The following is a 17,198-nucleotide window of genomic DNA, read 5'->3' as shown; positions in this document are numbered from 1 at the left end:
TTCTGTTAAAGTGAAGTAACAACTGAAGTTCAATGTCCTTTAGATGGAAATCTCAAAAAGGTTATGGTTAATTGTCTTAATGATACTAAACCTAATGCCCTGTATAGTATATGAAACATAGTAGGTGGTCAGAAATATTGACTGATTGTTATGAATCACTCTCATGTGATGTTCTAGTCTACTACAACATACAGAAGATGATGCTACTGACCCACAAACCAAAGAACACTTATGTATAATTATCTATTCTCCAGGATGACGTGAGGCCAAAAGAACTGTAAGTGGTGACAGAATTCAGCATAAAGCATGGTTTTTCTTTGTATGATAAATAACTACATTCAGTGACCAAATTCGGTCACATTCAGTGACCGAATTCATGAGTGAACTCATTATTCTTAAGCTCCAACTAATTGAAATAACCATAATTCAGAAAACCATTAAACACTGTCTGATTTTCATAATTTAAAATGACATGTCTGTTCCTTCCAGTCTGGAGGTGGAGCAGCAGGAGCAGACCAGACCCGGCTCCTCTGCCCAAACATCACTGCTCAGCAGCACGCCCACTGGTTTGGGAATTCCTCCTCGACCTAACATTCGATTTGATACAGAATACTTCTGAGCTTATACACTTTCCCCTCCCTCAAAGGTTGAACTTGACATTAATCTCCCTGTCTCCCATCTTAAATGGGGTGTTGTATTTCCAATAGTGATCTTCCACTATCACCTTCTTGCCTCAGGCTCCACTTTTGTTATATGATAGTGTCTGAAACCCCAGGCTGCTGCCATTCCCACCACCACTATCCATGCCCATGCATGACTCAAAGCCTTGGGAGTTGGCTCTTAAACACCAGTGCTCCCAGGAGGATTTAGGGCATCCAAGTGTGGGAGTAGGCTCGGTGCAAAGAGGGCATGCTTACTTGTTACTACAGTTTCTCAGCATACATGAGTGTAGCAGGACTGACAGCCTTTAAGAAAATGGCAGCACAGCAGTTGGGATTTTTCTAAGGCCACAGACTAACGTGGAAGGCCTCAGCTCCACACCACAGCACCATCAGCTCACCAGTGCATTTCCTGCATGGACTGGATGAAGGCCTTTATAAGAGATGCTTGCTGGGGTCAGCTTACCACAAAGTACTGTTGAGAGTCTTCGGGACAGTAGAGGGCATTTTTATTTACACTGTCACTACATGTGAAGATGCCCAACAATCGTGGCTGCTCTTACCTTGTGTGACTGATAATACTGGAGAGCACCGATTCCACCCTGCTCTTCTGCAGTCCAGAGCACCAAACGTAGAGTCCTCTTTGGACGCAGCCCTGAGGAAAATAATAAAGTAAGTGACTTTTGGTTGATTTTAACTTTCTTAAAATGGCAAGGCCTCCCACCTGCACCCTGGAGGCAGAAAGGAACCAGAGGCACACACAGTCATCTCTTGGTGGTGTGGCTGCCTGATTTGGAGTGTGACCAGCCCAGGCAAGGAGCACCCTCATGCTGATCTCCAGCTGTCTGCAGGCCAGGAAGGGAGAGCCTCTAGCCATATCTTTATCTGGAAATTCTGCTGTACCAGACCCCATGTTCGGTGGGATGTTAGCGCACACACAGAAGATGTAGTTCGGGGAACTCTACGCAGTTCATGGGGTCTTCCAGTGATTCACTGACACCCAATCATTTGACTCCATTTCAAGATAAGGTGGGTAGGGGACTGTTTTTGTTCTAAGTCCAGAGTATAGCTGGCTCCCCATGCTATTCCCAGTAATGTAATTGCTGCGAAACAGAGGCAACATTTATGTTCACCCATGGCTGTTTTGCTCTGCAGCTTGCAACTATAAGGTCATTCCATTAAGGTCAATGAAAATGAATGGAATGAAAGTGACATTTTATTCACCTTATTGCCGCATAAGCAGCTTGGTGGGAATTTCATTGACTTGAAACATACAAATTTGTATCTCAGAATTATTAAAGTTAGTGACAGATCTGATATATGTAGAACCATTTTGGGGTGACAGTGTCTGCTCAGCAAAAACTATCTACAAGGAAGTTCTGTTTCCAAAACTTATAAAACATGAGATGATAATAGACTAAAAGTCCCAGTTTGTGACCAAGAATTAAAACCTGGTCTGATTCAGACCTCATAATATTGTTTCAGAGGAATAACACAGGCCAAAAAACATGAAGTGGGGCTTAAATCTTAAGAGGATCCATCCTTCAGCCTCACCACAGGGAAGCCGTAGGGAAAGACTTTGAGTGGCTCTGAGATGGACACATGGCAAATCCCACATATATCCACACAGTGCCACCACCAAGGCACATGGCCTCCCAGGGAGCAGGCCGGGCAGCTGCAGCCCGGATGATAACTGCTCCTGGGAAATGAAGTGCTGGCCTACCTCCTCCAGCACCGATGGTGTTCTCCTTTTATAAGCCTTGTGGTAAGGAGCTGAAAAGTAGCTACATTTTCCACTAAACTGAAGATTGTCGTGAAGCCACTTTACACTTGAGCATTGTAATGTAACTAAAGAAGCGCAGGTATAGGATGCATATTGACCCAAGTTCAAGTTAAAGCCTGGGCAAGCCATGTCCATACCCTGTTGCTCAGCAAATCCCATTGGTGTTTTCTTCTAAGTCTATGTAGAATAGAATTTCTCACTTCTGCTATTACTCTGGTCCAAGTCCCCACCCTCTTCTGCCTGGATTGTTGTAGTCATTTCCAACTTGTCTTCCTGCCATAGTCTTCACCCCCTGCAGGTGATGTTCCATACTGCACCCCGCAGGAGCTTTGTTAAACTTCAACCAGATCATGCCATTTCTCTGCTCAAACACTCTAACAACCAGAATATAAACTTCTGGAAGGCAGGGGTCTATGTCTTTTGATTCACTGCGATGCCCCCAGTGCTTAGACTGTTGGACACACATGAGGTGCCCAATTGATACAAATGAATCCACCATTTGGTGTCTCACTTAGAATAACATTCAAAGTCCTCCACCACTTTACCAGCCTCACCTCCTAAAACTCTGCAGCTAGTTTACTCCCTGGCAAGCTTTGAGTTGAAAAAGGCAAAGAGATCTGGTGAGCCCTGCTAGTGTAACCATGGGAAGTTGATCTACCCAAACTCCAGATTCCTATTCTGAAAAATAAAGAGAATATTCTCAGCCTATGCTATAACTATTTCATGGGGTGGTTGCGAGGACTAAATGAGATGTGAATGGATGTAAGGTAACCCTGTGTCTGGCACGTAATAGACATTTGATAAATGAATCATAAAAAACTACATAAAAGCACACACCTTTACCAGTAGAGAGAAGGGGAATCTAAATACTCAGATAGGAAGTTCTGTCAAAGGCATTCAAATGCCTGCTGACAAAGAACGCTGAGGTGCCCACTGCTTGCCCCAGAGTCAAACCACCTGCTCACATTCACAGCATAAACTTTAATCATTGGAGGAGGAAATCCAATCAGTGTATCTGAATACCATGATCTTTGGTTTGCCTAAAAGAAATGTATTTATTGTCACTTTAAAGCAAATGAAATTTGGCTTGCACCATAGAAAAACATAAGACAGAATAAAGTATAGTGAATAAAAATTCTGAACATTTTAAAAGTCCATGAAAAGGGGAAAACACATTTTCTTTTTACATATCTCTGCACCTATCAGCAAAACAGTACCAACTCATTAAAATGGTGAAATTCTCTGAAAAAGGATAAAAGATTGTTAGCACAGATTAAAAAAAAATTAACTTTTTAAAGAAAATGCCCTGAATATCCCTATAGATTTGGTGTTATTCTTGAATGTCATTATCACACAGGATTAGTCTCCTTCACATTTCAAATCAGCCAGATGAACAATGATGTTATATTAAAATAACAAAGAAGTAATCCATTTGAAGCAAGGAGTATTAAAGCTCCTAAACAACAACAGTGTCGCTGTTGGAGCATGGCTGATGCTAAAAAGAAAAACAGAGCTTCCTTCGAGCTCTTGAGAAGCTCAGTGCCTGTCAGCATGAGTACTGCTCCACATACTGAATGAACACCAACCCCCACTCCACATTCAAGGTGAAGGGCTCGGCCAATGAGGTGAGAAAACAAGTGGTTAAACAAAAACCTGACTGGGCCCCGAAGTCTCTTTCCATTTTGACATTCTCATTGTCCCAAAACTTAAAGAAATACAATGGACTTCATTCAATGACTAGACCCTGCCCCTAATATGGGGTTCAGGCCCCTAGCCTGCCTTAGTCCATACACGGGCAGCGAGGGACACAGAAAGGGACTGGCCTTGGGATCTGAGTAAGCACTGTTTCAGTTCCTGCTCCGCCACGCCTGCGATCTGTGACTTTAGATCAGTTACCTAACCTCTCTGAGCCTCAGTTTATTCATCTATGAAGGAAAATGGTAATTGCCTTATGGGATTGTTAAGACAATAAAACAAGACAAGGCAACTACATAATAGGGACAGTCTCTGGCACATAGTAGGTTTTCAAGAATTGTTAGCTTCTCTCTACATCATTCTACACACTTCCAGTCTGTGCCAGTAATGACCAGGACAATCTCATTCCCATAATAAGTATATTTATTCCTCATTCCTCTACCTCAGGAGCTGTAGAACACATCTTTGTTTATACAGAATGCATTCCCAGCCAAGGAAAAAAATACAAATTTCATCTAACTTGTAGAAAAACACATAACCTCTTTCAGTATGGAATGCTCTCTCATCCCAACCTAGGGCATACCCCAGTCCAAATGAACAGAAACAGCATCCTCACTTTAGGAGTGAGGTTGATTAGAATCCTTAGTTGCTGGATAAAGTCAAAGAGCTCAATAAATCTGAAAAATGAAAAAGTTGATATAAGACTATTCATATCCATCATTTTTAAATGATAAAGTTTATTGTATTGTATATCTCAAATTCAAACTAGATTTAGAAGCTAAGAATTTTAAATATATATCTGGTTGGCTAAAAAGTCCATATGTTTTTTTTTCCATAAAATAAAAGACATATTTTTTACTTTCACCCATAACTTCTATTGATTTAGAAATTTTGAGTATGTCAGCTATCTCCCACATGGCATAATGTTGATGGTTCTCAGTTAATGTCTCAATTTGATCACTATCAACTTCAAGTGGTCTGCCCAACCTGGAGCATCGTCCAGCGAGAAAACTCCAGCATAAAACTTCACAAACCATGTTTGACATGTTTGATCAGTTACAGCACCTTTTCCAACACAGCACAAACCTTTTTTTGCATTTCAGTTGCATTTTTACCTTACTTGAAATAATAAAGCATAATATGCTTAATTTCTTCTATCTTCAATATTAAAATGGCCACACAAAAATTCACCAATTTTGATAAGATTTTTCCAATGCATGCTGATATGACAGCTGTCACAATACAATCTAGCAAAATTGTTTAAAATGAAATTGAAGACAGCTAAGTGCTATCAGAGCCATCTTATGGGAAAATACGAATGAACTTTTTGGCCAACCCGATAAAATAACAACAATAATAAAGCGAAATGAACAATAGCAGCACAGTAGTGATCTGAGGTCAAAGGTAGGTATTTAATTTTGCAGTAGAGCTGGAGCAAATGGAATAACTCAGGAGCAATCTCAGGTTGCAACTCCCACCCAGGCTGTGCGGTGTACAGCACTGGCCCAAGGCAAGCACATGAAACAAAGTCGCAGAACCAGAGACGAGAGGGAAGACCCTGGTCCTACCTGGCTAGGATGCAGGCCTCATTGAAGTTTCAGCAGAAGATAGGCAGTCAGTTCCCCTGTGGAGGTGCATACACTGCCCAGAGATCTTCTGACCTCCTGCAATTTCCATTAAGAACCTCAGATAGTGCAGCAAACATTTTACAGCGTCATGGTTTTCCTCTGAAGAACATAAACTGCGGCTAATGTGTCCGAGTTCTGTCTTGTCTATGAAATATTGGCATAAAAATGCATTTCACTTTCATTTTATTGAGGAGAGTAATAATGCTATTGGGAAAATAGTGCCTATGAGAAAAGGTGAAAACAACCTGGTTGGACTTTAGTTTTCATTACTATCAAACGTAAAGATGAGGAGGCTGAGAGCTGGCTACATTAAACTGAAAAATTGAAAAGGTCACTTGACTGTCTCACACTTGCACCCAGAGTGGAGCAAAGTAAATAAACTCAGATTAATCCAGCTTTTTAATTAGCTTTTCCAAATCAGGAGTTCTAAAGAACACCATGAGTTAACAACACGTATTGACCCAAATACTCATGTACTGCTCAGTTCTAGGCCCTCCAGAACTATGCATGAGAACGATGAGAACTAGGATCTCCCTTCTGTGACCTGACTTTGCAGAGAAAACACAACTGTCTCTTACAGTAAATTACTAATTTCCATATAAATGTACTAGTCCACAAGTACATTTATTGTCCTGCTCTCTTTTATCAACAGCTCAGAAGAGAGTACCTACACTTAGAGATTTCTATTTCTGCAATAAACTTCACTAATATAAGTATAGTATCTGAGTAATAGAATAACTGATCTCATATTAACATACAAATTGAATGAGAAGAGGCAGGAAGCATAGTGATTCAATACATGGGTTTGGGGGCGGAAACCTATTTCTGCCTTAGGCAAGTTACCTAATTTGTTATTTACTATGATACCCATTATCATTGTTTAAAAAAAAAAAAACAGGGAGTATGATTAGACAAAGATTAATCATTTTCGTGAAGTAAATTGCAAGTATTTCTCTTTATAGGCAGGAACAGAAAATCACTTAAGAAAATCTGTAGTTCTTAGAAGAATTACTTGGATCTTAGTTATGTAGACATATAGCAAATAGGGACTTTTGGGGGGCCCTGGGGTAGGGCAACAAACTTTTTAAAAACTCTACCTTGCACCTCTTGAGCCCTCCAGATGAGCAACTGTACTCTAGGCAGGAAGCAAATACAAATCGGTGTGTAAAAGGGGTGCGGAGCCTTCTGGGAGGAAAGTCCCAGTGTCCTCATGCCTGCATCCTTGCATTGGGGGTGGGGAACTGACAATCACTAAGGTCCTGGACAGGGAAGGCCTTGGAAACCGCTGATGAAGGGCGGGAGTCTGGCTGTTGACCTGGGCTCAGCATGGTGGCCTAAGGTTCTAGGGGATGGCTAAATTCAGCCTAGCATTTGGCCATCTCCAGGGGCTCCTCCAGAGCCAGCAATTCTGGCACAGAGGTTGTGACTCAGAGAACAACAGCTGAGGAGAACAATGGGAATGAAGGGATTTGTAACCTTGTTACCCAAGATGGGCGCCGCCGTAACCTAGGGGTGCACACGTGCAGCAGCCACAGGGCCCAGCAGTCACAGGCCCAGCCAGCTGCAGGTTTCTGGAGCAGGGCTGACCTGTTCGTCCTGGGTCAAGTCCCAGGATTCACGGATGGTTCAGAGGCAGTAGCCAGGGGGCGGGGTGGGGGATGCTTTGACTTTTGTCTGGGTGAAAACAATATATATCCTTTCAAATTTAAATTGAAAATAAGGAAAACAGTAAAAATTTAGAAAACAATAACCTATTAGTATATTGTTATATTTCCCTATAAGTTTTGAATGTGTATATTTGTATACATGTATGTAAACAGTGACATTTTATATATACTTTCACACTGTTTTTTCTATTAAAAATCACAGCATATATGGACTTCATCTATTATAATCACTAATTTTCAAGAATTATTATTTTAGTGATTTCCTTATAAATGAACATTTAAGATTTTTATCCTTAGGATAAGTTCTTAAAAGTAGAAATACTGAACCTAGATAGTTTAAACATTTTTGAGGCTCTTGAAGCATGTCACTATGCCACTTTAAATTGGTAAAGAAAGTTGGTTATATTCCCACCAACAATGTATGAGAAGATTCACTTCTATTTATACATGAAATTTTAAATCTTAACTCCTTTGTTTTGATGTATGCCAATATACTATATCTATTTTTTTCTGTACTAGATTCTACTCATTTTCAGCCAAAATAATTATACACATGAACTCTCAATCTTTAGTATTTTTTCAGTGGATTGAGACAAATGTTACATTTATATCTGGTACCTGGCTAGAGTTAAACTATGTGCATTTTTTCATTTATTTAAATTGCTTGATGGTTGGGCCCTCCCATCAATATATTTCGAAGGTAATGTCAGTATCATGTATGGGTCAGGAGCCTGCTCTAGTTGGCATTATTTTTTAGTTGGCATTTTAAAACATATGATTTCCCTATTGTTATTTAGATGCTTTTATCTGTGAGGAGAAATTGGGAAGCCTGGTTAATGATAGATTTGAACTCTGAATCACACTTTTGTTAGGAGTTCTATGTTGCAACAATATCAAATATAGAGAGTAACAGTACAATTTTTAAGAAAATGATAGTAAGTGAAGTACAAGTACCACGACTTCTCTAACAAATTCACGTTCACCATTATGGTTCTTTAAATTTCATTTCTTGTGAAGATCATACTCTGTGAGGAAGAACGAATGTGTTTGTATTTGAATCAGGGATTTTCAGAAAGTAACGGTCTCCAATAAGTAACTGGGATGAGAAAATTTCTGGGAACCCTTTTTAACACAAAGCAGCAGATATAAAGCCCAAGTTGTGTTATAAGGGAGGGACATCATTTGCTGCTTCTGTTAATTCGTTCAAGGGCTCCTTTTGGGGATTGTGGTGGGGAAGATGTTCTCTACACTTTTAAAGATTTCCCTTGTGTACAAAATTAGCTATGAAGTGGCGCTGACCAGATAGCTCAGTTAGTTAGAGTGTCATCCCAATGTGCCAAGGTTGTGGGTTCCATGCCCAGTCAGGGCGCATACAAGAAGCAACTAATAAATGCATAGATAAGTGGAGTGACAAACTGATGTCTTTCTTTCTCTCTCTCTCTCTCTCTCTCTCAAATTAGTTATGAAGTTATTTAAATTTGTTTTTGACCAGTAATAATTATAACTTTTATTCTTGGTTTTAAGTTTAGGTTTTTAGACAAGGACCCATTTGGCAGTATCAATACATTTCTGCAATTAGTTTTAAATGAAAATCTCATCTTCCTGAGCATTGCTTCATTCTCAGCTCCCCCAGTAATTGCTGAATGCTCTTGCTAAGCGACAATTTCACCACGCAAAGGATAAGATCATCAAAATGTCTCTGGTACTTTCTCCTCCTTTCCATTCTGACTGTGGCTTTAAGCCCTTCGAATTGCTGCAGTCAGCAGTGGAACTGTTCCTCCGGTCCTCTCTGTGGAACTAACTGCTGCCCGATTCGTTTCCTTAGCATTCTGCTTTGAACATGTCACTGGCTGCGTGGAAATCTTTGGTCACTGCTTATCATCTACAGTCTCAGTCTGCCTCTAGACTTTTATGAATATGTGCTTCTATCAGTAAAACACTTTTGAGTATTCATCACCACATATGAATATTTATGGATAAACGACATGCATACAACATTGTCAAAACACATAGTAAATATTAGTAAAATGTATCCCTTTTTTTGGATAAAGAATAAATATTTTCCTTTTCCCAAATGGTGGTCCTACACAGTGCCTGGCTTTGGAGGCCACTGGTCTATAGCATAGAGTCTGTCCTCTTTCCTGTGCCATTTGAGGTTCTGTGCAGACTGGTTTCTATCGGTCCCTCCAATGACACCCCTTCCCAAAGTATCATTCCCAGGTAAATTTGTCCAATTTCAAAAAGACAAAGTGACAATATGGCCTATAGATGGTTGAGTAAATGCTCTGATCAGTAGGGGCAAGAGTTGGGACTGAGGCAAAGAAGGGGAGTTTCTAGGCTGAGGGAGATAAGCAATCAGACCCTAAGGCATTCAGAAGCTGAATAACACTGCAATATCCGGATTTAGACCAATAGGAATGACAAAAGCGTTGAACTGCTGGGCCCGAAAATCATCACTAACTTGACATAGTGGGAAAGAGAGAAGGAGAATAACTTATCTTTCATGTGGGTTGAAGACTCACTTGTATTTCACGAACCTGAGCTCCAGAAATGTTCACACTGAACCTAAAAAATTACAAGCCTAGGATCCACTTGGGCAAGTCAACAGATTGCATTCTCTGTGTACAGAAATCACAGGGCTTCTCGAATATCAGGAAAGTTATTAGTGGTCAATATTATTGTGAAAAATAAGTCCAAATGTAAATACACTAATTTTTGTGTTAACAATAAATCCTGTTGGAAAACAGAAATTCAGAGAAACATTGTAGGAATATTGAGTTCTTCCATGGAAAACTGATTTTCTAAACATCAAGCTTTCACTATTCTCTGCAGAGAGGGAGATTACCCCGGAGGGACAATTGTAATTGAGTTCAGGGAGAGATTTGGAGGGCGAGCAGAAAGATGATCAAGGAACAGACCGCGGAGAGCAATTACATAACAGTGGAAGTATGTGCAGTCCCACTGACACTGTGTTAGAGACAACTGGCCAGCGGTGGGGGTAGGCGAGGCTGGAGAGAGAGGCGAACAGGATCTACTGGGTGCTTACTGCTATGCCAGACACTGTGCTAAATTAGGTCCAGACATTATCTCACTTAATTTTCACAATAATCTTATATACTGGCAGTACTGTAATACTTGGGAGTACTATCTTCAAGTTACAGATAAGAAAACGAAGACTAAAAGTGGTGGAGGCTGCACATAAATACAGAATTGGGTTTGTTTTTTGTTTTGTTTTTTTTAAGATTTATTTATTTATTTATTTTTAGAGAGGGAAGGGAGGGAGAGAGAGAGAGAGAGACATCAATGTGCGGCTGCTGGGGGTCATGGCCTGCAACCCAGGCATGTACCCTGACTGGGAATCGAACCTGCGACACTTTGGTTTACAGCTTGCACTCAATCCACTGAGCTACGCCAGCCAGGGCTCAGAATTGGGTTTTTGTTATTGTTGTTGTTTTGTTTTTTTTAACCCAGTGCCTATGCCTTTTCAACTAGACCACCCTGACTCAGGCCTTCTTACACTGACAACATCCTCTGACACACAACACACGGTGCTAGTTTAGGGCAGGTGCTGAAAGGCGTAGGCGACCAAAGAGGCTGAACTTCAGTGACAGTGAGGAGGTAACTGAGCTGCTCTCCAATGCAGGCCTCACTAAGTCAGCCACGCACAGAGTCATCAGGGCTCAGTCAGGAGGCATCACCACAGCAGAGGACAGGGCTGTTTTCAAGGATTCCTGTGCATTTCCGATAGGACCCCACCTTCAAAACCCCTCCTCAAATTCCCAGTGCGATCTTCCCCAGGAGAACAAGGGCTGACCCAAACACAAAGTGTGTGAAGGAGAAAGCAGTACAGAGGCAGACATGAAGCATAACACAGTAAATCAGACTCCACCAGCCTGTTACTTGCAGGTCACAGAAATCATACAAATTACACTGTGGGCTGAGGGCCTGGGGGACCACCATTCCCATGCACGGCACTCTGATAAAAGTCTTACCTTCTGTTATAATTGAGAGAGTTTATTCCCTCACCTGGCTTTGTGAATGAACAAATGAATGGGGAGGGGGAAGAGGGAGAGAGAGAGTGGCAGGGGGAAGGGAGGGGAGGGAGGAAGGAAGAACAAAAGAAAATTAAGAATTAAAAAATCCTGAGAGTAAAATAACTCAGATATAGATGACATAAACATTTTAAAATCCCATTTCAAATGGTGAAATCCAGATGGTAAATTGTGTCTCCTTTTAAAGAATAAATAGAATAAAGAACACCTTTTTTAGTAGATAAATTATCCTTTAAAGAGAATTGGGAGATCATAAATAGCAATGTCATAAACTCAAGGAAAGGTGTGGATACCTCATGCTGTCTCTTCTTGCACCTCCTCCCAACAGCCTCTACAATAAGGAAAAATCAGATGTGACATGGAGGAAACGAGGCAGAAAGTGTCTAAGACTAAGTAGAAAGAATTCTGGGACCAGTGGAACATGGAATCCAAGAATCAAGAGATGGAGGTGTTCATCTGGCCCTAGTCTCCGAGGCACCAGGACGTGCAGTGTGTGTGCTGGAGGCTCAGCACGGGGCTGAGTCAGGCAGAAAGCAAGTGCCCAGGGGCTGATCTGCTGGGACCTAAGTGCTTGGCTGCAGAGAGGCAGCCAATGCAGAGTGATTGGGAAGGTTTCACCTTGGATGGTAAGCATGCACTGTGCAAAGGACCAGGTGGTCTCCAAGCCAGGGGACACAGAAAGGGCAATAGGCAGCCCAGACCTGAAAGTCAACCAGGTTGGGATGAGAAGAAGCAGTTACGTGAGAAATACAAACCAGACAGACTTCCAAGGCATCATGAGAACAACTGATGAAGCAGAAGAACACTGATCAGAGGACAGAGATATTTGCTAATGAGGTAAAGTAAAAAGAGAGCTAGTGTTTACTGAGTGACTATTATGTGCTCAGGCAATACACTAAGAACTTTATGTACATTAGTTCTTTTAATTTTTTTTCAAGTGATCCTCTGGATCCACTAGAGCACAAGGATGTAGGTATTTTACAGTTCAAAAAACTGAGGCTTAGGGAAGGAAAGCAACTCACTCATGGTCACATATATGAAGTCTGTCCAGAAGGTATCCAGCCATGTAATATGAAAAATAGAGACATTTATTGAAGAAGTTACAAGACACAGGAAACATTGTACACAGGACAATGATGCCTCAGTCCCCTTCAAAGTTGGCACCATGGGACCTAACACAGTTCTCACAATCACCTTAATTGCCCCATTGTCTTTTCCCAAATCTTACTGACAGTGTGAAATCTCTTTCCTTTCAAAGGTGATTTTAGTTTTTGGAAAAGCCAGAAGTTGCAGGGCACCAAATCTGGGCTGTAGAGGGGCTGAGTCACCTGGGTGATTCGATGTTTCGCCAAACAACTCTGCACAAGACATGATGCATGAATAGGTGTGTTGTTGTGATGAAGCTGCCAATCACCAGTTGCCCATAGCTGTGGCCTTCTGAATCATCCAAATAGTTTCCATGGAGGAATGTTCAAGCTTAATGCAAAACTTGTTGCAGATTTGTTGCTCTACTTGCTTAGTCATTTTGAGTGCAATGGCCACACAGTACACATGCTCGCTCACTGAGGGGCATCTACCACCCCCACTGACTAGTACAGTGAAGTTGTCATTGTTCACACATGTGCATTCCAGCCGACTCTCCTAGACTGCCAGGTTACATGGATATTCCCCAAACCGTTCTTGTTATATTAGCAATGGCTGGACCTTTTCCTGGACAGACCTCAGTAAAAACAGCTGAATCAGGACTTGAACGCAGGTCCTTTTGATCTCTAAACTCATGGATTAAGCCTCTACTCCCCTCAGCAAGCCCAGCGCACTGGTGTTGACTCACATGGGGATTGTTAGTCCTGTTGGCAATGGGCACAGGCATCTGATGAAGATGATAACAGAGGAAATCAAGTGATACACTCACCAAATTCCAAAGACAAAAGTAGGATCTCTGCCAGTCACAAAACTGAAAAGAAGGGAAGCCCTTCCAAGAGCTGCTCTCTTGGTATTGGGTTTACTCTGGCCCCAAGTTGAAGGCACATTTGTACACACTTGGATAAACAGACAGCCTGCATTGTCCAGGCATACATTGACACATTATTACAGAGTCCTCTGGGCTGTCCATCCCAGCTTCCCGGCTTTCCTCGGCTTCACTCACCACCACATTGCTTAAATCTGTTTCAAGGTACAGGGGAACAATAGCACAAAATATCCAATTGTACTAAGCAAATACTTTAAAAAATTTTTTTTTCAAATGACAACTGATATTAAAGAGGTTTTAAAAAATGGAGATGTTGGGTCACTTCCTCAAGGCTTGAACTTCACAAGAGAGAGGGTGGTTCAGTACCCCAATATCCCAGCCAGGCACATACATGTTCAAACGTTCTGTGTGGTAACAGTGTTGATTTGCTCATTTTTGAGCCTTGCACCTGGAGTGCTCTGAGTCAACAGCCTAACCTAATCTTGGCCAGGCTATTTTACTATTTCAGCATTAAACAACAGCACCAGCGTGAGTCTCTCAGTGCCTCGCAGGCCACAGGCATTAACTGTTAAATAACAGGACGCACCCCAGTGTTTCACAGCCTCCTCCTTATAGTACTCAAACTGTTGCTCTGTCCTCCCGAGGTTCCCGAATTAAGAAAAGCAGCCTGTTCTTTATTATAAGCACTGACAATTTCCTGTCCTATCTAGAAAGTGCATGTCCCTGCCCAGAATCAAGTTTATTTCAAGACTTAGGTCGCCGCAGACTGGACAGCACCACTGCGTTCTGGCTGCCTGTGTTGTTTGGAGAAATCACCATCCACTCTGAACATTCACACACATGTGTCATTTTAGAATTAGTTCTTCACTTTCTCTTTTGAGTAAATAAAAAATTTTTATAGGGACAGTGTCAAAGAACCCCATGATTGCTGCCATTTCCGTACATTAATCATTATATTCCATAACCAGGCTACAGACATTGTCAGTTTGGAAAACAGCCCCTGTAGGGAAAACAAAATAGGAGTCAGGAGACAGACAAGTTCTCAGTGGCTGGTGTGTGTCCCTTTATTCCAGGCAGTTACCTGGGGCATTTCTGCAGGGTGGGCCTGCTTTCAGCAACTACCAAGGGCATTATGGGAAGACACTAGCACTCAAAGATCGGCTGAAAAAAAAAAAAACCAAAACCACCACACAGCTTGTGTGAAAACAGCCGGATGCCAAAAATTAAGCCACACAGAAAACTTGTGTGAAACTCCAAATGGAATGGAAGATTGTCTCTCTCTTAATGGAAGCTCCTGTCATTCCAGAACCAGCTGCTAAAGACACGGGTATGCTCAGGGCCTGCATGGAGTGCTACAGAGGGAACTTTTCAAGCGAACAAATTTTGGGCTGGTGGAGGCAGGATTGGGAGCGGTAGTGTGCTTTTTAATGATGGAGTCTAAATATGCTCCCCTCTGGTTTTCTTTTATGTGTCTTTATAAAGCATTTTTCATGCTTTCCTGCTATGTTGTAGTGGCTTCCCCCCTCCTAATATACTTAGGTTGCCAAACTAAAAAGAATCTTTGCCCCCACGTACTCCATTTGGTTGAAAGACAGGTTCGACTACTCCACACAGGAAAATGAGCCAGCACCTGCCACAGAAGTCATGTAACAAAAGGCTCCCTTCAGAGCCTGTCAATTTCCAGGCCCCGCTGCCCGGTGACCAGGTAAGTAGGCTCCCAGCGCACCTGGGCCCTCCAGCTGCCAGAGAGGTTGGTGGCATAACAGCTCAGGGATCCAGCTGCTGTATTTACTCTTTAGAAAATATTTCATTTTTATTGCCTTTTAAAAAAGATTTTATTTATTTATTTTTAGAGAGGGGAAGGGAGGGAGAAAGAGAGAGAAACATCAATGTGTGGTTGCCTGCACTGGGGACCCAGCTTGCAACCCAGGCATGTGCCCTGACTGGGAATCAAACCTGCGACCCTTTGGTTTGCAGCCTGCGCACAATCCACTGAGCTACACCAGCCAGGGCTATTGCCTTTTCTTGTTTGTTTCCAGGGGTGTCCAAGAAAGGGAGACACACAGTAACAACCAACTTTCATGGGATAGAATTGTTGTATCCAAGTTGCGAGCGAAAGAAATCTCCGAAGACTGAGATCAGTTTGATGTCAACTTTATTGGCCAAGTTTTACCTGCGCAGGGGCGAGCTTCCCAAATGAGACCGTAGTCTCGCGGCTACGCAGAGCCGCCAAAATGGAAGTCGCGCCTGGCTTACAGACTACTGGGGTTTTATAGAAGCTAGCAAGCAAGCGCTATACAGAAGCAGACGTGGCAGTTAGTAATTCGCTTACAAAGACCGCGCGCGGGAATTTCAAACCAAGCATTCTTTCATAAGGTGGGAAGGCAGGATGTTTGTTCATTAACCTAGTAATCTCCTGGCTCTAGCTAGCTAGTTTTCTATTTTCTCATTAAAAACTACAAAGCACTGCTTATCTAGCCTAGCCAGGGGAGAGCGTATGCTAGACACAGGATGTTTGCTTTGACTGTACTTTGTCTCTTTTATCATTTCTTTTCAGCTACAATGTGGTTCTTGTCTATTAAGGTTAAAATTTAGTTCTTAATTTCCTTGTTCCCAACATTCCCCCGTTTTCTCTTGGGGGTGTGTCAAACCCTTGACTCTTCATCATCAGGAATCATAGTATAGGGTTGGGATACAACCATTAGCTTTACTACTTCTATTCTTTCTTTAATAAAGGCTATGACCCTATTTAAAATGTAGGGCCCTATAGTGATTGCTAGCAGGAGTATATCCCAAGGTCCAGTCTACTTTTCTTCTAATTGATTTTCTGGGGGTTTTGTCCTCCAAATCTCCATTTGGGGACCCTTTGGCTGCACCCTCCTTTTAGATATACCCACTTTAAATTCTTTTAAAGGACAATGGACGAAGGTCTCATCTTCTTGTAACTGCTTCCGGCTGAAAAATGGACGTTGTTTTACCCACCCATGGGTCAGGGGTGCCCTGAAAAGGGGGGGGTGGTGTGCAGCACAGAGGGAGTCCTTCCTGTAAGGGGAAGGACCTTACAGAATCCTGGTCAGTTGGCTGTCACCAGGAAGTCGCAGGTTCGGTGTCCAACGGCTGGCATTACTGGACCGTTGGCATCCTGGTCATATTCTGGAGGTGGCAGATTTGGAAAAAGTTGGAAGGCACAATTAAATCATAACCACTAAATGACAAAGGCAGGGACTTAAGTAAGGAATGGCTTATCTGGAGGAAGGTGTACAAGGCATGCTACACCTATCCGAAACTTGTGGCCCGCTATACTTCACTCGGGCTGAGGGGAATATGTTAGGATTTCCCTCCTTTCAGATACCTGGGCCCTTTCTGTCCAAGCCATCAAGACAGAAAAGGCAAAATTAGTTCTAAAGTGAAGCCCACAGACCGCCCAAACCATTCACCAACCCAACCACTCAGTTCAGCCAAACCGTGAGTCTCAGGGGGGTGATGATGAAAATGGGCTCCTTAAGCCAGGTTTATATTCACTCACTCATTCAATTACTCAGGTAATGAAGTCATAGGCATATGCCCTATGAAAACAGAAGAACATACAGGTTAAATTCACACAGCAATCCCCAAACCAGTCTCTGTGCCTGTGAGACTGTCTTTTGGGAAGAAACTCAATTGCAAGGTCTTTCCTGCAATAACATTTAGCAACGGCAATTTCACAGGTCCTCCACACCTGTAAATTGTATGTACATCTTTGGTG

At 42.2% G+C, this 17,198-nt stretch overlaps 1 protein-coding gene across 1 annotated transcript in view; it reads right to left on the bottom strand.

The window, feature by feature from the left end:
- Positions 1-17,198, bottom strand: part of CPQ (carboxypeptidase Q) — a 409,571-nt gene that overhangs the window by 101,463 nt on the left and 290,910 nt on the right. The window contains exon 6 of the mRNA XM_045861077.1: positions 1,223-1,314. Within this exon, the coding sequence (XP_045717033.1) occupies positions 1,223-1,314 (92 nt within the window). The remainder of the gene's footprint in view (positions 1-1,222; positions 1,315-17,198) is intronic.

Source organism: Phyllostomus hastatus, unplaced genomic scaffold (genome assembly GCF_019186645.2).
Source record: "Phyllostomus hastatus isolate PE091 unplaced genomic scaffold, TTU_PhHast_1.1 phas_scaffold_21, whole genome shotgun sequence".
NCBI lineage: Eukaryota > Metazoa > Chordata > Mammalia > Chiroptera > Phyllostomidae > Phyllostomus > Phyllostomus hastatus.
This window is presented reverse-complemented; position numbering and strand designations above follow the sequence as displayed.